Source organism: Homalodisca vitripennis, chromosome 1 (assembly GCF_021130785.1).
Source record: "Homalodisca vitripennis isolate AUS2020 chromosome 1, UT_GWSS_2.1, whole genome shotgun sequence".
In the NCBI taxonomy this organism is placed as follows: domain Eukaryota; kingdom Metazoa; phylum Arthropoda; class Insecta; order Hemiptera; family Cicadellidae; genus Homalodisca; species Homalodisca vitripennis.
Genome location: NC_060207.1, coordinates 70,139,190 through 70,165,250, shown reverse-complemented (window position 1 = coordinate 70,165,250; position 26,061 = coordinate 70,139,190). Strand labels below are relative to the sequence as shown.

Genomic DNA, 26,061 nt, shown 5'->3' with positions numbered 1-26,061 from the left:
ATTTCTCTATAATGTACCTTGTTAATAAACATTTATGTATCTAGCTTATTATTTTCATTGATACGAAGTATCATTTCCTCGATGCTGAAATTATTCTTAACTTAGGAAACTACGAGAAGTTGCTCCTAATTTCTGATACTTGTTAAATAGCTTGATGAGCTTTGTATTAATGCGTTTTTTAATCCGGTTAAAATAGACGGTGAATTGATAAAAGAGATAATCTTATCACATAAGTATATATTGAGTCTAAATCAAGAACATTATCTAATCTATCGATCGTTTCCGCGATAAAAGGTGTCTTGGGACTTGGGGAGCGGTTGTTTGTTGTGGAGGGGGAACCTGATGAAACTCGCCGCGAAATGGTGTAGCTCTAGCAGGCTGTGGCTGCGGCAGAGGTTATATAGCACGGTCGTGGCAGTGGCTTTAGTCTGTACTCTGTAGCAGTGGCAGTGGCTGAATACTCGTGCAAGTGACATCGCGACAGCTTTACCGGCTCATCATGAGTGCTGACAACGGTGTGACCAACGGAAACGGAAGTTCTGATAATGATGTGAGTTTTTCGATTTATAATATAGTTCACGATACTGATGTGCCGCTACAAATTAAAATTAATTAAAGCTTTCAAAGATGTTTATAGAACTTGAAATCCTTAGGCTACTCCAAAAAACAATAAGTAAAATCAATATTTTCAAAAGGTAACTCTTCATATTTACACTTTAAAAGTTATATTTCCTAAACTCTATGTTAAAATTTTAACCTTTCTAAGTTTTTGGACTTTACAAAGAAATTCGAGTTTATGTTATGTTAGTTTATATTGTGCTTGACATTCCAGGATTCATGTCAAGTATTAATAGTTTAATTTTATCTGTTTATAAAAAAAGTAAAAAAAATATGTCGAATGAGGCGCGAGTGGAGGAAAATATATATTTTATATATGCTAACACAGGGTATTTAATTAATATAATACTGTGGCTAACGTTTTTGTAAACTAATCTCCAACATCAGATATAAGTTTAACGCCATTTACGACCAAGCCGAGTTGAAAATATTGAAAATATTTTCCGTAATCAGTATTTTGTCATGGATATAGTTTTTTAATTCGAAAGATTTAAACTTACAGGACCCGTGTTTTCCACATTTTCTTTGGGATCATTATATACATCTAAGTTACATCTTTGTAAGTCACTTCGAGTTGACCGAATAATGTTCTGCTATTTGTGAATATGCAACATTGTATTGCATTATGAAACTTGGTAAGTATATCTTTTTTTCTTCTAAACTCTGCGCACAATAATTGCAACACTTATATATGCAACATTATAAACAATACGTTTTGGTACTTCGTGCACTAGGAAATGATTCTTCTATCAGCGTCGGTTAATGATGTTATACTGAAATAAATCCAAACACCGTCTGCTTGAAATTATTTAGACAGGCTTTTTTAAAGGTTGACATGTGAAATTTCGAAAACCCCTCTAAATCATTCAATGGCTGTAGCCCCAACACTGCACTTGCTCGTTCAATAGATCAATGGAATCGACCTGTGTGTGTATTCACCGTGCAAGGACACCTCATTGTTACAAATTCCCTTTGAAATCAACACAGTCACCTGTATATCGAAGAGTACAAAGTGTGAGTTTACTGATGTTATCAAACGTCGAGATCTAACTAATGCATGGTGTAACGAAGATAGGATTCCACCTTTGTATTGGTGCGAATAATGAGAAAAGGCAGTAAGTTGCATACATGGAAAAATGAAATTTATATGATAATGAAATGTTACACAGATGCATAAAATACATTTCACTGTTTATACTACAATTTAAAATTTATGAATATACCAAAACCTTTCTATTTACAATCGATTAATTTCAGTGCAATATTATCTCTATAAGTTCGTAGATGTGTTTTACTTTATTGCTCATTTGTTGCGTCAATAAACCATTACATACTCATTTACTAAAACCTCATGCACTAAATTTGAATGAATATTGTACCTGTACATTAACTTTATGTTTTGTCAAATGATATACTATATTTATTTTCTCCTAATCCAAAGTAGTTTTAAGAGGTTAAAGACGGATTTTTATGGGTAACATTTTTTTAATAATTACCCATCAAATAGTACATGAATTCTATTTTATATATATAAAAAAAAAAAAAAAAAAAAAAAAAAAAAAAAAAAAAAAAAAAACAGAATGAAGCTAAACCAAGGTTTTGAAGCTTAATATTTTCAAACCTTTTCAAGGAAATAACGTGTACTCATTATTTTTATTGAATTAAATTAGTTACAATGTAATTTAAAATAAAGTTAATAAAGAGTTCCCTAATACTAAAACATTTGCCAGACAGTAACTTCCTCATAAACGAAATAATGTTATACAACTTCTTAGAAACAGAATTAAACTGAAAGATATTGGAAATTAGACTTTAAATATGTATCCTCCTCTTTACAGATGAACACCTTGGTACTCTTTACCTTCATCACACAATCATTTGTCTTTCCTCGAGTAAAAACCCCGTATCTGCATGACGCATTCTGACAGGAAATTGGCGGCCTGAGTGGTTTTCCTGTACATTATTGAGTGAGATAAATCATATCTAATCCCGCTTTTAAACTTGTAAAGTACCTTTTGTTGACTGCAATGTTATTTCGAAATGTGATATTTAGTCATGTTTATTTTTACTCAAAGTGCAAAATATACAATACTGTCATAGAAACACCTAAAACATTGCATTATAAACGGAATGAACTCATACAACGGAGTACCGAAGGACTGCAGAACGTAACCAGTCGTTACCTATCTGATTGTTAAGGCAATGTTGTTGCACTTTGACCATTTGATCAATCGCAGTTCCAAAGGAACATATGTACGAATTTTGAAATCACTAGGACCTTCCGAATATCAAGGGTTATCGCACAGACGGACGGACAGACAACACTATTTTAAAAAGGACGTATCGGGTTCATAATAAAACTCTTAGTATGTATAAATTATGGGCCAGAACCGAATCCTTTTCTGTAAACGATCAATTACATAACTCGATTGAAATAGGATAGACATGTTTTTATGAAATATTTAAATAGTAATTATCTTCCTGTAATTGTACCACTTCGTTGCTTGTTTCTGCCTCTTCTTTTTCGTGGAGACGATTCATGAACAAACAAACGGCAGCAACATTACATCAGCCGCTAAACATTGATGTTTCCGGTGCGAGACGTCGCGATGTGCCTGACGTCACGATGTTGTGCAGACTGCTTGTAAGGTGCGAACAAACTAACTAGTTGTGTGAGTCATCAACAATGAAACATTTATTAATAGGCATATCTTTATTAGAATGTAAACTAATAAATGTAATCGTTAGAAAAAATAAAACTATGCCACTAATACATATGCATATGAGATTAATAAATGCCTTATGTTAACGAAGCCAGCTATTAACACAGACAAACGATGTATATAGGTAGGTGTGTTTCTCTGTGCTATCAGTTTACTGAAATTATGGCCAAAACTATTTGTATAATTGAAAAGTGAATTCTAAATTCAGTAACTAAACATTTTTACGATTTCAAAGCACTTGGAAAACGATCAAACAAGAATTTGCTGGGTGGGTGTAAATGTTGGACAGTCAGCACGGGTGTGTGGTGTGAGAGACCGCACGTAAGCACAAGCGGCGGGCCACGAGTCTGTTTCTCAGGACCCTCTCTCCCCTCCCCCCCCCCCCCCCCCCCACACACACACACACACACACACACACACACACACACACACACACACACACACACACACACACACACACACATTTATTTAGAGGCAGATTTCGAAAGTTAATGCCATATTTAAGCTATCTTAGTAGCATTTATGTAACTATATTCTTTAAAAACCCATATTCATATCTGTAGACAGTAGTTGACTTTTACTTAGATGTTATGTATCATCTAAGTAAGTAAACAATCAAAATCATAAACATAATAACATCAATCTGATGTTATTATAAGTCTATAATAACATATCAATCTAAAATAATCCAATTTTCGCGATTCTGCTTCTATAAATGTCATATATTTGTCGATTTTTTGTCTTCTTTAAATACTCTTGTACTTCAAACTTCACTTTAAGGCGAAATTAAAATTCATAAAAAGAATTTCTTTGTATTCTGTACAAATATTTCGTATATTAAGAATGTATCTGGCAAGAAGTTAATTATTTACTTATGATAGTTTTTTTGTTGACAATTCTAAGAGGAATTGTAGACATCTCAAGAAGTATTTTGGATGCCTAGTAATCGAAGATTAGAAAAACGGCAAAAGTTATCGATATAAAAATAAAAACCGAAGGGAATTTTATGGTTTTTTCTATTTTTTTGGATTTATTTTCCGTTAGGCCTATTACACGAATACAAACAGTCCAAATCCAATATTTCATTCATTATAAGAACTGGCGAGGTGGCAATTAAAAAGCATCGTAAATATTTTAGGGTTCCATATCGAACGCCTTCAGTGATGTATTTAAAAATTTGCAGGCGTTTACAATATAATAAGTAATCTAAGAAAATATTTGTTATAATTTTCTGGCTGTTGTTAAACCGTAATCGTTACAATAAATACTAGTTCCACATAAAATGGCATGGTTAACGACCACATGTGAGGGTCAGGACGTTAGTATTTGGAGTAACTCTATGTGTCGAAAGCTAGACCTGAATGAGGGCGTGGTTGGTATTTTGTAATGATTTCCCGGTCAGTGGACAACAAATGTTTGGATCCGGAACGTGTCACCGTAGAAGGAATTTTTAGAGAACTGAAAAAATGCTTTCCAATTTCTGCACCATAACACCAAACAATATTCCTGAACCATGCTTAGATGTGTTTTATTTGTGTAGATTGAAAGTGGCTAATTTGATAAATAGAACGAACGTCAGTGTAAGTACGAGAAGAAGTACATGTGGACTAGTTCGCCCCTCCAGAGCAATCCTTGACGTCAGTTGACTAGTTAAAATTCCTTAGTTAATTCGCTGAACTGTCAAGAACTATCTATGCCACATGTCGGCTTAGTGTGGGGTACATCTCAACTACTCGTATATTCAAGTGACCATAAATGTGACCATCTGTGTTTACAGATTATTTTTGACGATGAACGATTTGTGAAGGAGACAGGAATTTGCATGACTCATGTCATTGTTTATTGATAAATGTAAATCAACACTATGTTTCGAGGTTAAATCTAGACATAGTTAAGTGTTAGCTAATCACCTAAAGAAGTGATCACATTGCTGACCAGGAATCGCAGTGTTGCTGAACTTTTGTTTTATTGATGGATGGCAAATGTCCGGAAAAATTATATCTCTTTCTCACAACCTATGTATATGTGACATTAATAATCAGATAATCCTTGATACAAAATGGACGTTTTGAAAACCTTAACGACAATATTTATACAAATTCAGTTGCTACATGTACTCGTATTTTAATATTTCTCATTGGTCTCTGTAAGTTCCATACATACCCGGTATTATTATGAATGTTTAATATTGATTATGATTTTTTAAATCACTACTGACAGTTGTGAAAAATGGAGCTACTTATAAATTTAACATATCCCGTCGTCCTCCTCCGTAAAATTCTGGATATAGTCTCGGTTCTCTAACTGAGAGATCACGGGTTCAAATGCTGGGGAGGTCCAATCATGTAATGATATGAATGCAGTGTCCTTTAATCCGGCATAGCTGAACGCTGAGGCTTAAAACACAGTAAAAACAAACATATCCCATCAGATTTTTGTTTTTAAAAATTTATTATAATCCGGCAAACAGTTATGCTACTCAAATAATCAATGCAGATGTTTATTAAGAACGTGTCTCTTCTTTTTCGAGGAAAAGACCAGATGTTTGTCAGATGGTATCACGTTGAATTGTTGACCATCAAAAGTAGTTTCATGTTCTTTGTCAACTTCAAAGAATACTAAATATACTACAATGCAGCTGCGATAAAACTGTAGTGATGCGACGCAACGTTGGCAGCACTGGTTACGGCCATTTGCTCTAAACAAAACATCGGTCGTGATTGATGGGGACGTTGGTACAATTTATTGAGGGAACTCTAATCCTGTCTGGTATAATACAAAGTAGGACGCCACACCATGTGCCGCGGGACAGTGTTCACTGAGGTTGCATTCATACTGTATTGTATAATACAAAGTAGGGGTACGCCACACCATGTGCCGCGGGACAGTGTTCACTGAGGTTGCATTCATACTGTATTGTATAATACAAAGTAGGGGTACGCCACACCATGTGCCGCGGGACAGTGTTCACTGAGGTTGCATTCATACTGTATTGTATAATACAAAGTAGGGGTACACCACACCATGTGCCGCGGGATAGGGTTCGCTTAGGTTGCATTCACACTCTCTTGTATAATACAAAGTAGGGGTACGCCACGCCATAAGCCGCGGGTCAGGGTTCGCTGAGGTTGCATTCACACTGTCTTGTATAATACAAAGTAGGGGTACGCCACGCCATAAGCCGCGGGACAGAGTTCGCTGAGGTTGCATTCACACTGTCTTGTATAATACAAAGTAGGGGTACGCCACGCCATAAGCCGCGGGACAGGGTTCGCTGAGGTTGCATTCACACTGTCTTGTATAATATAAAGTAGGGGTACGCCACGCCATTAGCCGCGGGACAGGGTTCGCTGAGGTTGCATTCACACTGTCTTGTATAATATAAAGTAGGGGTACGCCACGCCATAAGCCGCGGGACAGAGTTCGCTTAGGTTGCATTCACACTGTCTTGTATAATACAAAGTAGGGGTACGCCACGCCATAAGCCGCGGGACAGGGTTCGCTGAGGTTGCATTCACACTGTCTTGTATAATACAAAGTAGAAGTATGCCGCACCATGTGCTGCGGGACAGAGTTAGCTGAGGTTGCATTGCATTCACACTGTCTTGTATAATACAAAGTAGGGGTACGCCACGCCATAAGCCGCGGGACATAAACAGCAAAATCCTATGGAGTAACAAGCACCATCAATGACAATGACAAAAAGACAGACAGATATGGAAAGTTTCCAGCCCATCGAGCTTCGCTAACTCTAAGCCAATAAATTGAGTTACTCATACACACTACTAGGTATGATCCGTTCTAAGATCTGTTTCAATAGAACGGTTTGTCCTATTAATTATAAACGTACATGAAGAGGTTTTCAATATTTAAAGTAATATTCGTATTTTAAATAGTTTTATGCGGGTTCGTTCTAATCCCATGAACTTTTCAATAAAATTAACGTAAAGAAAACTAAGAAAAATGAACTAGTAACATTTCCATCGACCACCAAGGGAAGAAAACCTTTGATTTCTTGGGTAGAAAGTGATTATTCCTTTGCTAAGTCTGTCAGTTTTTTTATTTTGTTTACAAATAGCATTTTATGCATATAGTTTGCTTGAATATTTTTTGCATTATACACCAAAAGCATTTTATACGTTTTAGTCAATATATCTTATAATCTAATAATGGCCCCCCATTCACCACAGGCCATGTCAACCAAAAGGGAGAAATCACAATATATTAAGTGACCGCTACAGTTTTTAAGTCCAAACAGCTCTTGTACTAACACAATACAATTATGTCTCAAATAAACTTAATTTGAAACATCAAACCTCCCCTACTCAAATATCCTTATCATGTACGGTATTTTCAAATCAAGATATAAAAATGTTTATTTTTTGGTCTAAAATAGATGAGATTTTTATGACGAATGCACTTTTGAAGCAATTTTAAATACAATAAGGGCTAAGAAATGTATAAAAAATTATATCGTAAAATATATTTAAATATAATCAGGGACGATCTAATATGAGTCGTCAATTAATAGACTAACACCTGTATAATGTTAATGTACTATTGTGCAGGCCATTACAGAAATCCAGAGTACTCATAAAAGACAATGGCGACGACCTCATATTGTGATGGTTAACCCTGCACTCACGGTTATACTCATTCTGTTGTGCATACTGCGGAAGGTAAGTCAACCTGAGGGTGCACGGCTCAGGCCAACTGCATGACTCTTGAGGGAAATACAACATGGGACCATTTTCATTTCACAAGCCACAAGATTTTTCATCAGTTATTCCTCCACGTGTTAATAATACTAAAATGTTGGTACATTTCTTGGAAATTTTCAAAAGAAAACAATAGAAGTCTTCACGAATCTGCTGAGCATGACTTCTAAATCAAAAAAGTACTAAACGCCCAAATGTGTATTCATTATCTTTTCAAACAGGACACATATGTCTACATAATGAAGGTCATATTAATAAGAATTTGGTTCTGTTACCATAAATTCGTTTTTTGAGTTCGCTTTTGATGGACCATTTAGGTGCTAAAGTCTGCTAACAGAGAATTTTCTGTTAACAGCCTATCACTTCTTGTTCTACAGTAATATCAGATTTAGTGCCCTGTGGGGTCTTGCTCTAGGTTGTAAAAAGATTTTACTTTAAAAAAACTTTACGTATAATTGCAAACAAGGGACGACAACAACACTGCCGACCACTCTTCATTTACTTTGGTATAAGTCTGTTGACTGTCTTCAATCAATACGTCCTTGACAGTGTCATAAGTATTTTTATGAATATAGCACAAGAGAAGAGTTACATGGTTACAGCCTGAGGAATGGGGGGAAGCTGAACCAAGAACGTTATACAGGATAGCTTCTGTTCCCAGGTCGTCAAGCTTTATAACGGTCTTCCCGGGAGTGTGAGGTCTTTGGACGGCTTAACTGAGTTTTATGCTTTAAGGATGGAAGGATTCTCGGATTCACCGTCTAAAAATACAATTTAGTTAGTTTTTAGTTTTTATTAATGTAACGTTTCCTAGCCACAAAATGTGGTCAAAGAAGAAGAGGGAGATTATAAGGTTTGCAACGTTTAAAACTTCAACTGGCCTCCAATGTGTTCTATGTTATAAAACTTTATTTTTTCATATCTTTCTTACCGTTTTATCAGGGCTTTAATATGAAATATTACTTGGCCTATGCTAACACTAACGATTTTCCTCCGATCTCTTATAGGCTGAAACCATGAAATGCTGAATGCTGTTTAATGATATCAAGCAATTTCGGGAGTTTTGGACAGCCGTTGTATATACTTCACACAAACAAGCCGGTTTTATGGATCTGTGAACACAACAACAACTTATTGCAGTTGTTACTCATTATAATAAATTATACGCGCTTCGTGGATGGGTTTGTAATCCAGTTGTACCAAATTAAAAGATTTAATGTAGTCAGACGAATCGTTTACAACATCAAAATGGTTATCTAAACGGTTATGACTCAATGCACGATAGTACAAAGATAAAATCTGAATTAGAATAGTGCACGTGTCATTTGAAACACCTTTTGTCTTTGATATCATGTCATCATAAGAAGTTTTGAGATATATTCATATTATTCATATATATTCATTTTTAGATTCATAAGATATTTTAATATGACTACACAACGTTCCCTTCTATTAGATTACCTTATAACTTGTCTGAAGAGTCAAAATAGCAATCGTACGTATGCTGTCAGTTTCTCTTTCCTCCAACTATGCCAGAAAGGTCAAGCTATCTACATTTTTCATCCTAAAGTTGATTTACTGGTTATTCCTTTTATCAGCTGATACATAATATTTATATTAATAATTATTAGGAAGCGGAATCTATTTTAAAATTTTTGTGTTATAATGTCGAAAATGTATGAATCTTTCAGCCCCGCTTCTGAAAAGAAGCTTCAGGTATTTAATATTCTATGATATAGAGTTAATTTATAAGTTATCCACTCAAAACGAGGTCGTAGGTTGTTTTGTTCGATATAACCTAAATGCTTTCGATACTTAGTCAACGGAATTCAGTTAGAGATGTACAAATTCATCTTTTATATTTTATTTTGAAACGGAGTCGTAATTGCATGCACAGGGCCGAGGAGCCATTCCAATATTTTTTTCTTGTGTTCAAACGAATTAAGTTCAGACCTTCTTCTAAAATAATGGTGCACTAAAGTATTTTTCAGAAGACAACCGTCACCCTATTCAAAATTAGAGCGCCGACTGTGATAACTCAGTGGTTAGCGTGTTGACCTGTTATCCAATGGCCCTAGGTTTGAATCCCACAATAGGCAATACACTTTTAGACGCTGATAATAATCAAATTAGTCTTAAGTAATGTTATAACAGTTCCGGGTTCGCCCACAAAAAACTATAGAAGGGTAATACTTATGAGTACTCTGCAAATTTATTTGTCCGTCCAAGCAACCTGTGTGAAATCCAAGGCAAGAGCCTGATACTGTTAAACTGTTCAGTCTTTGGTTATAGAACCAAATAACTATAATTTGGTCAACTTAAACAGTGAAAACTTGAGATCCCTACATCATCAGTTATTTGGTTTCATTTAAATACCTTATTATGAATCTGCAGTTTAATTTAATGTTAAAGAGTAAATAATATACTATCGGAGACTATACTTTTCAAACGGTTTCACGGTTTGTTACTAAAATCTATGGAAGGTGAATATTTTCTGCTTTAATCCTTTGCAAGTTGGGTAACAATTTATGGAATTCGCTTCATTTGACATTGTCAATGGTTTTGTATAAAACTTGATGCTCTTGTTATTTATAAATTATATCAGAGGTGAGACTTTTCTCTTTAGACCTAGTTTAGAAATTAAATTATCATCAGTTTTCAAAATAGCGTTTTTTCATATAAAACGTCGATGGTACGTTTCCCTGAAACTAACAGGAGAAAATGAAGGAAACATAAATAGGCTACAGGACCAAAGGTTATTGAACATTGTTAAAAAAAATATTACATGTATTGGGACGTGAAACATGTACTCTTTTACAATTCAAGGTAGGATATTGACTACTGTTTTACCAACTATTTCAGGTTTTGCAGAACCTCAATAACCCTATATAAACGGGTAGCTGTGACGTTGCGCAGTAAAAGCGAATATGATCGTTCGGCAATTATTACTTTAAGCGAAAAATACGATTCTACGATTCAAATTATTTAACTGTATACGACAAATTTGGTTATAATCTTAAAGATGTTTATGAAAAAATTAGCCCAGTATAAGTTGGTATTGAAAAGAATATTACAACTACAGTTATTCACTGCAAGTTTATAATATAGTACATAACACCAATTAATAGACATTTGCCGTGCATTTTCGTTATTTTCTTTTGGTCGAAATGATGCCTGATTATATGCAATGTCGAATAGGCGATATTGAACTGTCTTTACAGTATTTTTAAACTTGCATCCATAGTGACTCCTACTGTCCATACTTTAACTTTAGCATCATTGTTTTAAATTGACTGTCATTTTCAAGCCAGAGAATAGTTTTTTTGTTCTCAGTCGTGCGTTAGGTTTCAATAAAGCCCCTGCTAAATTACAAATCTGTAATCATTTATGAGTTAAGGTTTATAAACATAATTTGTAGAAGAAGGACATCTTTGGCTTCAAGTTAAAAGCAGCTTTCGCATTGTTACCTAGTAGATCCTGTGTACTAATTATCCTGAAATTTAAATTATCTTAGCTGTACAAATGTGTCAATTTCGGAATAACTTGTAATCACTGAGTTGTTTTACTTATAAATTGCTATAGAAATGTATTAATGGAAAATTAAGTTAAGACAACTATAATAGATGTAGAATTCATGTGAAGGATATATTTGCAAAAAGTTGTCAGAATCACAATTTTGTAAATTATATGAAACAGCACCAGTCTATTTTTACTGTGTGCTAGATCCGAGAAGAATCTCGCTAAAATAACTCGGTTTAGCCTTTTAAACTTTATGACCAAGCCGCAATTGTCACAATAATTCTGATGAGAATTTTATCGCTGCTGTAAAGTCAGGCGGGTTCAATGACAGAAGGAAACGCGAAGGAGGGTACACGGGGGAGGAGTGGAGGGGAAAGTGACCGCCGAAGAAAAGTGGGTCATTGTTTTAATACGAGCACGCGCAAAAGCTCGCTTCTACAAACAGCTGTTATATGAGATAAGCGCTCAATCGCGATAAGAAGCCATTTGTCGAGCAATAAACACATTCTGTATGAACAATTTCAGAATCTGTTCAAATCCACATTTTTGCGTCCAAACTGATTCAACAGGACGTGCATTTGGTCACGTCGCGTCATACTTCCCTCCTCCCACTCCCACTCACTGTACTCTGTGCGCTCGCGCCGGTCTGTACAGTGAACAGTACTCAAGGTGACTCTACTGTACTGGAGTGTTGGGTGGGTGTGTGGGGTGCTGGGAGAGGAGAGGTCACGTGGTCTATGTTCCATCTGTCCGCCTTGTCTATCTTCGTCCGTCATTCTGTCTGTCTGTGCAGTGTGCATCTCATTCATCGTTAAATTAGACCAGTAACTAACATTCAAGCTCACAATTCGTGTTGTGCATCGTGTGTACTAGTAAGTTTAAGCCGGCTGAAATTCTGTAAGTCTCAATACTCCTCTAGATTTTTAATTCAGGTAATGTTTTCAGTTTTCTATTAGATAGTGATGTTACATTGACATACATTAAAAAAGTATATTCTCTCAAAGGAAACTTTTGTGACAAAATTTAAGTACCTACCTTTATCTTTGTTATCGTTATCATCATTTACGCCCAATTCATTATTTTGTTTGCACTCACGATATAACTAATTATGAATAAAAGATTTCATATCTTCTCCTTTGCCATTCAAAGCAATATCTTTAAGTGGTGATTACAATTAATTAGTTTACAATATTCACTGTCATACTATATAAGGTTTGTTTGTTAATTCCTTATTTGCATGGGGTCTGGTTCTTAATCTAATTTAGATGGATTTTTTAAGATTTTAATTTTTAACATTTTCAAAACCAATGAGAGTTTTTAATAATAGAAACAGTGGTGACTTTTAAATTGTTTTCACACCTTACTGTATAGATATTACATTTTATTGAAAGAATTCAGTTCACACAATTGTTACATTATTGTTTTGGCATATTGATGATTATTTCAGCATTATTTTAAGATCAGTTTTAAAACATTCTTATTTTTTATATACATTTTCACTTTCAGTTTAATTAGGTGATAAACTTGTAATGATGAAAACACTACCAGTTATAGTAATTACTTATATCTATAATTTGCTTTGCTTGGAGAGTAAGCTTATATGGTGATTAATCTAAAACATTGATTTAATTGCCAACAGGCTATAATAGTTGTCAAACTGATTGAAATTATTCCAAGTTTTGTGGTACGATAGTATTATGAAAAACCAAAAATGTGTTTCTAGGGTTACATTGTTTCAGCACTAGCTCACTGGATGCAGTCATGTAACTGTTATTAAAATTGATCACTTTGAAGTTAGATTGGTGCCTGTATATTAGATGTATAGTAAATTAGGGATAGTCCAGTTGGTTTTAAGAATATTAACAAAAATTAAATTAATCACAACAACCAACACTTTATTTTTGTTAATGTTGTTAATGTCTTAACATGTATGGTTGAAAATAGTTTGTTTACTTATATTTTATTGTAATAAAAGAAAGTTATATGAGGTACATTATTTGTGTTTTCCAACTTTCTACCAATTACATTTTATAATTCTTGTGTATGCATATATGTTCATAGCAAGTGGAATATAATTTTTGTATGATTAATCATAATAAAATATTTCATAGCTTCTCCTTTTAAGCTTAATTATTTCTAACTAGTTACACGTGGCTTTGCACGCAATTTTCTGTTGGAAAACTGGACAATATATCTATGTATTCTTTTTCTATGACATAATAAACAGTCTAGAGATAATCGATAGTCACTCAAAGCTATTCCAATCTCCTGATCCAACTTAGATTTAAGTTTAAAGAACAGAGGTTTGGGATCCTGAAGTCATAAAGTGAAACAGTTGTTATAAGATTAGTATTTCCCTCCCACATTCCATGATAATTTATTGAAGTTCTTCGATGGCTTCAGTAACAATAAGAGTTAGCCTTTTTATCCCAATGACGAAAGTGTATCGTACAACTAAAAAGTTGCTGCGGTCAATACGGGTCTGTTCTGGTCGTTTAAATTCACCCCCGGTGTTTTGGCATAATAAGTCGCCCGCCATTATCTTTTTATTTTCATTAGCAATGTAAACAGATGTTTCAGAAAGTTTGTCGAATTATAGCTGTCAACAGCTGTTTAGTGCCAGTTTAATTTGAATTATGAAACATTATTACGTTTCGTTCTTATCATAAAATTCGAATGTAAACAAACTAATTTTTAAATTTGAATTCAACTTTATTTGGTGAAATGAATGTGTTATGGGTGGTAAAAAGCACTCTAAATGTTAGTTCAGACCAAAAGCTTACCTGTTCCAAATTTCATCACAATCCGTATAGCAGTTTCAGCGTGATTCGAGGGCAAACCTCCAAACATCCAAACATTCAAACTTTTGCATTTATAATACTAGTGGGATTTAAAACATAACAATTGGGAAAGATGTATGGAGCAAAACACATTCCAGAGGTTGTTAAATTTTAAAAACTATTTGCTTAAGATTTATTAGAAATCTCGGTATTATCTGGGCTATTATGCTGTCTGCAATATTTACTAGCTACAAATAAATGTTACTAAAGAATTTATTTGTAGTTTTAAGTAATTTACATCCATTATCATCCTTCGATCCTCTTTTAACTTGAACAGAGTGACTTAAGGGATATTCATGAGAAGACACTTTCTCTTGTTTGAATACCTTGTATAATACTTACTTTGTATAATACAGTAGATATCCCGTTGTGTAAACAAGGGCTTCAGGTTTAGGACAGGGCTTACTGGTTGACATAGGCCTTGGCAACACAGTGTTGCATGCAACTATTATTATTAGTTTGTTACTTTGCTGAGCCCCAACAAACTAACCTTTCATATTATTCTTTCCCTGTTGTCAAACATCTGCAGATAAACTTTATTGCTTGTTGGAAGGGTTCCCTCTGCAAGAGATTTGCTGACACTTTTTATTGATCTCCTGATCTCTAAACTGTAAAATCTTAAATGACAGAGAAGGACAATATACACCACAATCCATACATAAAATCATCTGCATCTTTTCTTGAACTCAGCATTTACTAACTCTTCTTTTCATTATGCCATGTTACCCAATGTTTTGAATTGGTAGACTAGTTTAAAATAATTATTGTTTCCAACAATGACTTTTTTTACAAGTCATTATGAAAGTTGTGCACTTTTTTCATAAATATAACAAGTCAGTAATAACAATAGTTTATAATTAGAAACAATTATTTTGTCCTAAAACATCTTTAAAATACAACATTCAACAAAATCGTTACATATGTCATTTACCATAGATATTCCCCTTATCTTAATATGTTTTCAAATGGCTTTATGATTTATCCCAAGAAATTGAAAACAGTTTGCATCACTGGTTACAGTAACAAATTCAGTGATTATCAAGACTACTATATTTTCTGTAGTTTTAACTTATAATAAACAAAATGTTTACAGTTATATACTTTTTCAATGCAATTATAGCATTGTGTCCTTAAAATGTTGAATTCATACATATCCATTTGCATACGAGCATTCATTGAAAGAATTCATTAGCGATATCTGAACATTTTGGTGATATATGCTTCAGAACTATTGAGTTGTGATGAACAAATTGTGTGATGGTATATCAAAAGGTAGGTTAGTAGTTCAGTTGTTAAAGTTGAGTATTGTTTACAGGACGCCATGTCGGCAATGGTAGACCAGCTGATGACCAAGGTCACTGAGCCCTCCAAGAGTTCAGGCAACAAGATCACAGTAGTGGGGGTTGGCCAAGTGGGCATGGCTTGTGCCTTCAGTATTCTCACCCAGGTATGTACCCCGATTTTATTGAAGTTTGTATAGTTTTAGGGTTTTCATTTGTATATTTTAAATATATCCTAACATGTTCATGATGGCCAAAATAATTGTGCTTTTTAAAACAACAAAATAGTTTTGGCCAAAAATGAAAAATGCCAGTACATTTTTTCAATAACTATGTTTTGGAGTGATTACCCCTTTGAGTGCCAAGCACTTTTGAGGGGAAGTGCTATTAGTGCCAAGCATTTATGACAGGTCACCTCTCTCAGTGCCATGCACCCTTTTATATTTGTGTAGTTTTCAGCTAAATAGTTTATAACTTAAAAAAATAGATAACAATATGATTTTTCTTTTATTGTGTAGGGGAAAGTAGGTACAACTTGCGATAATTATTTAAACGATTAAAATTTAAACATATTTTAAGTAAAAAAAATAATCCAAACAAAAATTAAATTTGTAATATTTTAAAAATTTAGAATAAAAAATTGTGATTTTATGATCTTAATTTATTTATTTGAAATTTCTTTATTGTTCCTTATGTTCATTGGAACAAGCATACAAAATTTCAAAAATTAAGTACGGGTTTGCCTGAATGAAACACTTGGTGAATATTGAATCCATTAACTATTTATAAATCTTGCAAATGAATATAATATAAAAACAAAACTCACTAACTGTCTCTAATTTATTCTGCCACAATCCCCTATTAACTAAATTAGTCTATCTAGTTACACACAATTCTTTATTCAACACTGACACAGTCAATAATCATTTACACAAATCCATCTGTCCTCACTTCACTGCCCAAAGTTCTTATCTGAAACTCCACTTCACTCGTTGCGTCACTTCAGCTCCTTATAAGACCATGGGCACTTCCAGAACATTCAAGGGGAGAAGTCCAGACCCACTAGAGGAGTGGAAAAGTTTCACAGCACCAATCAACCGATAAGATAAGGAGGGGCAGCACAGCTAGATAAAAAAAAATTGATCCAACCCACTGACCATTCCCCTTCCAATGCTATTAATCTCTATCCCTGCTATTCATCTTATTATCCCTTTGTATCAGGTTGACCCATTTGTCTAGAAAATTCTCCCACACATAACATTATTTTATAACTGAGTTTTGGATTTTTGTATATTTGGTATTTGTGTAGTGTTTCACAAAATAATTCACAACTTTTCCAAAATAAACATAATGAGATAATTTTTGTTTTATTGTGTTAGGGTAAAAGTAGGATATGAGTTATAATATTTATTTGGATGATACAATCTGTTGAAATATTTAATCTAAAAAATTATACAACAAATTTAAATTTAGAATTTTTACTGTTCATAAAGAAAACTTGTGTTATCTTATACATGAGTATGCAACTTTATCATTTTTACACATGTAAGTAGGAACAATCAATTATGACTTACCAAGCTTAAAAAAAGTAAGTATATATAATACTAAGTATAAATTTTCTTATAAAATAGTGCAGAATATTGAAAATCTGCACTTGCATAAAAGTTGTCTCACATATTTGGAAAATACTTGTAGCTGTTAACAGATATAACAAATCAAATCCAGATAGGTAATCTATGTTTATTTGATTTATTGTGTATGAAATGAGACAGAGTACAATGCCATATCTCTACATTTAGTTACAGAATAATAAGTATTCGAAAAGCCCATCTAGTTAACCCTCAGCACTTTTCAGAAATATCTGTGGCCCACAATTGGCCCAATTCCATCAACTCTTGGTACTCAAAGAGTTAATAGTGTTTATGTTTATATTTTCAGTGTCTAAAATACAGCGGGATAATATTCAGAGAGTATTAGAAAACCATTGTTGCGTGATCCACCGGGGCATAACACGGTGGACGTGTTAAATAACTTAAGCCACTCTTGAACTTCTGTAATATTATATAAATCTTATAAGACATAATATATATTTGTAAATAAGGATTTTAAGATAAAAAATGATATTTTCACAGTATTAAACCTTTCACTGTCACATATTTTTCTTTTGGATTGTTTCCGAAAATGCCCAGTAATTTGAGTGCAGGTATCAAATAATGCCATAGTTATGTTTTTTGGCCAATTTTTATAATTTTTGTTTGTGCAAAAATGTAAATATTCACATTTTAGATGGATTCAAACACTTCTTAAAATATGAAAGAAAATAAATGCTTATCCTTAAATTTTTATTAGAAATTTTTAGAGTTAACACTAAAAAAAGTACTGTACAGAATACAGCCAAATACACAAAAAAAACTTTAATTACAAAATAATATATTTAACGTTTTTTATCAAATTATATCAAAAAATGAAAATATAACAGTTATTATCAATTAGCAACTAGCTATATAATTTGTATTTGTGCTGTATACAACATTTTTTACAGAAAGGTATATTTAATGTAAAATTTGTGTAAAATACAAATAATTTGAAAAATAAAATTTTACGTTTTTAGTTATATTATTTTTGATATGTGTAGGAAACCAGACATTGGCATTGTAGGCGTATTTTAAGAGAACTGGTAATCCGGATAACAGTACATGTTCTCAAAATTTCCCAGTTATTCAGACATTGGCAATAAAAAATTGTTTGAGTTTATATGATATTTTATATTTTTTTGGTACAATTTACAGTTTTTGGGATGTAACTATTGTAGAAGCCCAAAGATAAGACTACAGAACAATTTAATTTAATATTCAGTTACAAACCTACCATATAACTCAAGACTATACATAGGTAGTTAAAAAAATAAACAAGTCACCAGCTAGAGTGTGTAGGTGGCTGTCAGAAGTCTTGTACTGGTATATGAAATCAAATGAAAATTAAAATTCTTAACAGTCACAATCATTATAATTATGGAACAAATAAACATGTTTATTTTAGGTAATATTTATTCTATAAAGTGTAATTTGTGTAATTGAAGTGTAAATAGGCGTTATTTTGTTTAGAGCTAGATGCAGTATTAGTAATTTATTCACTATACAGTAATGATAACAGTGAATATTTCCCCAATTGAGTAATGCTGATACTGGGGAGAGAGGGCAGTAGGAAGGATCATGGAAGAATTAACTGAAAACATGGTCTCAAATATTTCAATACTTAGCTGTAATAGCCAGCCATTCATTGCTTCTCTTTTTGAAATCCAATAAGGATGGAAATTGAAAAAGTAATAGACTTCTGTATAGTTTAAATAGAGATGCAGGAATGTGCATAAATCTGCCCTTTTGAAAGAAAAGATTAGATAGTAATTTGTAAACCAGTTTTGTACAATGTATGCACTTTGTGTTTATTCATAGCTACTAAACTCAAATACATTTTGCTACGCATTATTAATCATTGAACAAATGTAGACTGCATGCTGCGAGAACCTATGGACATTGTCCAATTCTACATTTAATGCACTTTGGTCTTACTTATGCTCTGTTTTGTAAACAGTATGTAACTGATGAGATCGCTCTGGTAGACTGTGTGGAAGACAAGCTGAGGGGAGAAATGATGGACCTACAACACGGTGCATGCTTTATGAGGAGCCCAAAAATCTATTCTGGAACAGGTACGTTCGATTCTATTCCTTATATATAATAATTTAATAGATATTTCCAATCCAACAAATTGGTAATGGGTTACAAAATTAATTTTTTTTTAGTAATGTAGTTAATATTGCTGGTACTGAGAGAAATATTGGAATATTATGTGTAGGATATTCTTAAGATATTATCATTATTATATTATTTAGTTAGCTATACTTCTTTGTTTTCATTCTTTTTTAATTATTTGAGAGTGGTTGATGGCATCTACTTCTTCACTTTGCTATTTTGTGGCAAGAGACGACTTAGTGTTGCATAAAATGTAAAGCAATAAGTTACTTGATTATTTGACCTAAATCAACCCTGATGAATGTACCAAAAGTTAACCAAAAGAGTGTAATGAGTTTTGATGTATGTAGAGTAATGTGTTCTGTTGTGTAAAGAGAATTTGTGTGTTGGAGAAGTACGGCAATTGTTGCTGAGAACTTTACTGAATGCTTTTACTGACCGTACTTGACTTCTAGTGGAGTTCGGGTGTATAGACATTGTTACTGTGCCAATAATTAGTTCTGCTTGGTGATGGCATTTATCGGCAATATTTAGAGCTATTTATATGTAACAGTTTGGCATGCTTTACTCCTCTGTGGAGTTAAGTTATGCACCAAGTATGCACTTGGGTGCTGCCATAATGACACACAGAATATTCTGTGCACAATAAAAAGGTTAAAATGTTACTAATAACAATATTTTAAGCTCATAATATTTACATTAGAGTTTCTTGGTAAAACCAAAACAAATTTTGTGTTTTTAGGAAGTTTAGGAATAATTTAGGAAAAGTTTATAAACAGATTTTGGGTTTTACAAAAATTGTTTTTCATAATTAATTTGAAATGAAGGAATAGTTGTAGATAGATCCAATGAGTCATATTATGGCATTGCATAATATAAATATGCATACAATGCAGTTTGGTATCCCTAGGAAGTGAGTTCTTGTGTTGTATGGTTTGCAACCACAAAAACTGATAAAATAAATTTGTTACTGAAGCTCTGAACAGAAGTTTAGAGTTGACGCAAATAATGCAAGGAAGGTCATATGCCAGACATCATGTGATATAACAGGCTTCACTGAAGTTTCATGCAAAATCTAAAGTCTATTGCTCACCTTATTCTCAAGATGCCCTGTAGACAGAGAATTTCTCTGAAAAGAAATTTTTACTGCCTCAGCTAGATAGAAGAGAAATTATGCCAGTCTACTGAGCTAAATTCATAGATAGGCTTCAATGAGGCTCAGCTAAATCTCATAGAGTGACATGCATCATTATCAAGCTCGATGTTGTTTATATTAAAATGAACCTTCATGTAAAATTTTAAGTCTGTATGTCAATTAGTTCTTGGGATATCATGTGGACACACAATCAGGCAGAAATAACATGTTTTCAGCCCCTCGCATGATAAGCTTTGCTCTGCCAATCATCTTTTCATGATAAAAAACTACTTAGTGTGGAATCTTGTATTTCAGAGAGAGAAATCCTTGATAAATTTGAGTTTCAAGTCAAGGCTGCTTACATTAATGATCACTAGGGCTTTCTGAGGTTACCACATGAGTCGAATAAGGGGTATCTGTTAGTGTAATAAAAACTACTTTGTAGCTTGTGTAAGAACAATTAAACTGTTTAAAGTTAAATTAATTTAATAAAAAAAGATATATTGTATTAATGTTAATATAATAAGGTGTATTTTTACCTTTGATTGTAAGAGATAAAAATTGATTTTAGCCTCATATATCTTGAAAAATTGCTGTACTGATTCTTATCCAGTGAAGGAGGGAGTCACTTATTAGAGTGTCACTAAAGTGAAAGTCACCAAGTCTAGACAGGGCTGATTGCCTTGGAGTATATTTATATTTTAAGCAAATCGGGATAATTATTTGGAAATCCTTGCTTCATATGGAAAAAAGTTTTCCAATGAGTTTCCCCAAACTCCAAACTATCAGACTACAGTAAATCTATCAGGGTTATCTAAATTGATATTATATTTTATGTTATATTACTTTTTGTAATTCTCAAATTAGGTAACATTATTATAGGTATTATCTAGTCTATGCTAAAATTTCTGCTAGATGTTATGACTGAGTAACTTGAGGACAAAAATAAACAAAATTGCTGTACAGACTATGGCATCACGGCAAACTCCAAGATATGTATCGTGTCAGCCGGAGTGAGACAGAAGGAGGGGGAGAGCCGACTCAACCTAGTCCAACGGAACTTGGATATTTTCAAGCACATCATTCCTCAGCTGGTCAAGCACAGTCCGGATACCATTCTGTTGATTGTCAGCAACCCAGGTGAGTAAACTGTAGTTTGTCTTGTCTTTTAAACTTGTAATAAATGAATTCTGTATAACTATCTAATTCCAAAATTATATACTCTGACTATTGGTATTGATTAGGCGATTGAAGTGGTATGTAATTGTAAGTTATAGATTAGTCTATTACCATAATGTAGTGTGGTAATAGAGATTGTCATCTGAATTATGGAATAGGATTTTATTTAACAGTGAAATTTAACAAGGGTTTTCAACTAAAATATGTAATACAATTAATTGGAGATTACTTAGTAATTGATGGAAGATTTTTGATGCACTAAATCCCATTCTAGTTGGTGTATGTTTGTTCAGCCTTTATATGAATGTAGAGGGAACAACTTATTTAGAAGCTCACTAAATTAAGAAGATTGATGTAATGTTACAATTTTTAATTGCCTTCTATCTTAGGCAAGGGGCATCAATCTTTTGATGTTTGCTTCTGAGAAATGGAATTGTTGGCATTGATTTTAAGGCAAGTAGTTAATACCAAAGAAGGTGATGGTGGGAAACGGTGGTGGATCTTGACTAGATTTCAAAAGTTCCTTTTAAGTCGCAACAGCAGTAAAGAATTTTGCACTCCTTGTTCACAGTTAAGTGACTGTAGGAGAGTTGATATAATTGGAATATGTTTGTGCGTCAATTTGGTGATTGCTATGGCTATCCAAAGAAGTGGTTACTAGGCATGGTTTTATCTATCCAGAGATGTGGCTATTGTGGCTATGACTATTCTAAGATGGACTAGACACCCCTTGTCTGGTTTTCACCATCTCTAGTTTGATGTTTGTCGGGCTGCGTAGCTTGTATTAGTCATACCTGGTTGTTACAGGAGTTTCTCATTCCAAGTTACTTAAGAAAGGCTTTTGAATGCCCTTACTTGATATGGTCGAGAACATATTAAGTACCTTTAGTAGAAATCGTACTTACATGGTCTGTCACAACTCAGGATTATGTCCACTTTCGTATCAACTGTCTTTCACAAGAATTGAAACTGCAAGGTGAAGACATCATTTTTATATCCAGGCTGTGTGACACAATGTAACGCAGACTTCCTTATAAGTACAGGGTCTGTATAATAAGTAACCGGACTGAGCATGCCCCGCTCCGTCAAAGCGTCTGCTAACCGGTATCTGGTGCTGTAGTGGTGGTGGGGGGTCTAGTGAAAGGGAACCGGGCTGCAGCAATTGCCTCCAAGCGCTTGGAGAGTTAGTATCGAGCGAGAGCGGAGTGCATGTTCAGTTACCCCGTCGGAGTGAAAATGCAGAGTACGATCGAGCAACGTTTTAGCATTAAATTTTGTGTCAAACTCAAGAAAACGGCCACGGAAACTCTTCAAATGATTCAAGAGGCTTACGGTGAGGCCGTCCGGAGATTGCCGATTCGTGGATTCTCCATCACGACAATGCACCGTCGCACACCTGCCTGCTCGTCACCGAACAGTTGGCAAAACAGTCGAGGGCAACGTTGCCACAGCCTCCTTACAGCCCGGATATGGCACCACCGGACTTCTTTCTGTTCCCCAAGATCAAGAGACACCTTAAGGGGACACGGTTCGGGACTCTGGAAAACGTTCAACGTGCTACGATGAGGGCTCTAGACAACATCGAGGTTGCCGACTTCCAGGGAGCGTTCAGGGATTGGAAAATACGGTATCAGCGTGTTATCGACTCCAATGGGGACTACTTTGAAGATTTCTAAAGAAAAATTGTACATATTTTGCCAATAAAAAATTTCCTAAAGTCAGTCCGGTTACTTATTATACAGACCCCGTATTACAAAGCTGCTGAACAATGCATGATTTTCATATTTAGCATCATGATGTATATGGTATATTGGCAGCGATGTTAACTTGACTCTAGAATAAGAATTTTATGATTCTGATGATTCCTAAAGTGGTAAACTCCATATATTACATAAAAGAGGCAATGACCTACATATATAAAATCAAAAATCAAACTTGCTCAATAATCTCCGTAAGCAATCTAAATTATTTCCTATCAATTCTGATCCTCATCCAGTATACGTTTTGGGCTGTGGCCTTCATAGTACTCACAGCAGGTAGTAATAGTAATTTCCAGGAAATAGAATGAACTGGTATCCCAGTTTTGTGGTCATTTGGTATCCACTAATTTAATATTCTTCTTGTGAATCCTCCTTTTTTATTTCAATGCTATAACACAATATATGTTAGAGATTTGTAAAATCTATTACACAAAATTTGTATTTTCTATTTATTTTGTAAAAGATTTTGAAACATTTTTGATTGCTGTAAAACTAAAAATGAGTGCTTGTAATGCATTAATTTATAACTTTCTACCTAGACAACTATCTCTGCCCTGTAAATACATTAGTAGAAGTAAAAGGCTTCAGAGAGTTTTATGTAGTAGCAACCCTGTGTTAACTTGTTTTCTAAAAAAAAACTTGCAATAGGTAGTTAATTTTTTCTAGTAAGTAAACAACTTTAATCCACATAACAATTTCTAAACAAATATATGTAAATTTTCTAAAAATGTCTAAGAATTATTTTCATAGTAATATTTATTAATTTCTTCCTTCTGGAATGATATCAATTTCAAAGTTTTGTCTGTCAAATAGTATTTCTAATAGTACTCACATATCATATTTTCAATACAAGATGTTAAAAATAGTGATGCTGTTTACTAGTGTGTTTTTATAGTTGTAACCTTGACACATGCTGCAGACCTTTGACACAAGAATCATGATAAATTTATAGCCAATACAAACTTTAATATACTTGCCATTGTTAAATAGACAGAGAAAATATAATACCTAAGAATAAATATTTCTAGTAATATGAAAGTTTCTTTTACATATATTTAACTGTTTGTTCAGGCTGTTTGCTGTTTCAGTTTAGAAATGTATTTATTTCATTACTTTTTATTTAACAATAATTTACAGTGAAATTAGATGTATTCTTTAAATTATAAATTTGCACAACATAGGTTAACTGAGTCTTGTTGTACTTCTTAGGCGAACTTAGTCCAATATTGTTAACAGTCTTGTGTTTACATTTCAGTACATTCACATTGTATTTATGGTCTCTAAATGCCACATATTTTTTTCTCCATGGAATAACTTTAAAATCGTATTTATTGAAAAATATGTTTTTCTGTCCTAAAGAGGAACTGACTTACTTGACTGATGAACATTCGTCAGATGATGTTGTCATTGTCATGTCTGCTGGTTGTGTTTGTAAACAAATATATAATGTAGTGTGTAATAATAATAAAATTAATCTTTTACTTTATCAGATAAGATTAATGTGATTTTGCTTTAATATAGAGAGTAAATTAGTATAAATCTGTTTTATAAATTAGTATAAAAATACGGTGTTTACTAATTTGGTGATGAAAAAGTGTTATAATGTTTAGTGAAATATTATATAAACTTATTGAGGATACCTAAAACAATTTTTTTATCGGTTAGGATTAAATACTTATTTAATTATTTTCTTGCCTTATAACAATATTATCACTGCCCTAAAATAAAAAAAAAAAAAAAACATTTCAAATTGGTTACCTATTTGTTTTTTATTACACTAAAAAGGTAAAATAACTTCAACATGATTTTTTTGACCACGTTATTTCAAACAACACGTTATTTGATATATAACACTTACCATCTGCTAATATGTAGGTCACTCAAAATATATATTTATGAAGCATGCAAAATAGGTATATAGTAAACACTCAGATAATTACCTTTGGTGTTGAGCACCAATAAAACCAGCTGTTCCTTGGATAAAATGATTTTTGGATTTCATGGACAGTCCCCAAAATTGCTGATAGTAAGTACAACACGGCCACACATAGTGATAAAAATGTCATCTGTTTGATTTTATTCAGTTAATATTACAATAGAAGAACATACAGTATTCACAAAATAACAAAACCATGCAGAATTTATGATTCTGCTTGAATAAATTAACATAGGTGAATCCAGCTTCATGCAATCTATTACAAATAATAAATATAATAAAAATTCAAATAAATATATATTAATAATTAGAAGACCAGACACAATTGTTAAGGTATGGTAATTATTTGTTCACAGTTGACGTCCTGAGCTATGTAGCATGGAAATTGAGTGGGTTGCCAAAAAATAGAGTCATTGGATCTGGAACTAACCTAGACACATCTCGCTTACGTTTCCTTGTCTCCCAAAAACTCAACTTGTCCGTGGAGAGTGTTCATGGTTACATCATTGGAGAGCATGGAGATACGAGTGGTAAGTGTTAGTTTTACTGAATACTTTTAAAGCCACCTAAATGTTGTGTGTGTCTCTTTAGTAACATGTAC

General features: G+C 33.4%; 1 protein-coding gene across 4 annotated transcripts in view; it reads left to right on the top strand.

Annotated features, from left to right (window-relative positions):
* Positions 1-376: 376 nt before the first annotated feature.
* The window catches only part of LOC124364004 (L-lactate dehydrogenase), a 34,434-nt gene continuing 8,749 nt past the window's right edge, over positions 377-26,061 (top strand). The window contains exons 1-6 of one of the 4 annotated variants that reach the window (XM_046819254.1): positions 377-550; positions 7,910-8,020; positions 15,734-15,865; positions 19,290-19,407; positions 21,552-21,725; positions 25,817-25,990. In XM_046819254.1, the coding sequence (XP_046675210.1) occupies positions 500-550; positions 7,910-8,020; positions 15,734-15,865; positions 19,290-19,407; positions 21,552-21,725; positions 25,817-25,990 (760 nt within the window). In that variant the 5' untranslated portion in view covers positions 377-499. Of the gene's footprint in view, positions 551-7,909; positions 8,021-9,631; positions 9,776-12,289; positions 12,511-15,733; positions 15,866-19,289; positions 19,408-21,551; positions 21,726-25,816; positions 25,991-26,061 lie in introns of those variants that run through there. The other 3 variants (XM_046819255.1, XM_046819256.1, XM_046819257.1) reach the window with 3 other exon arrangements.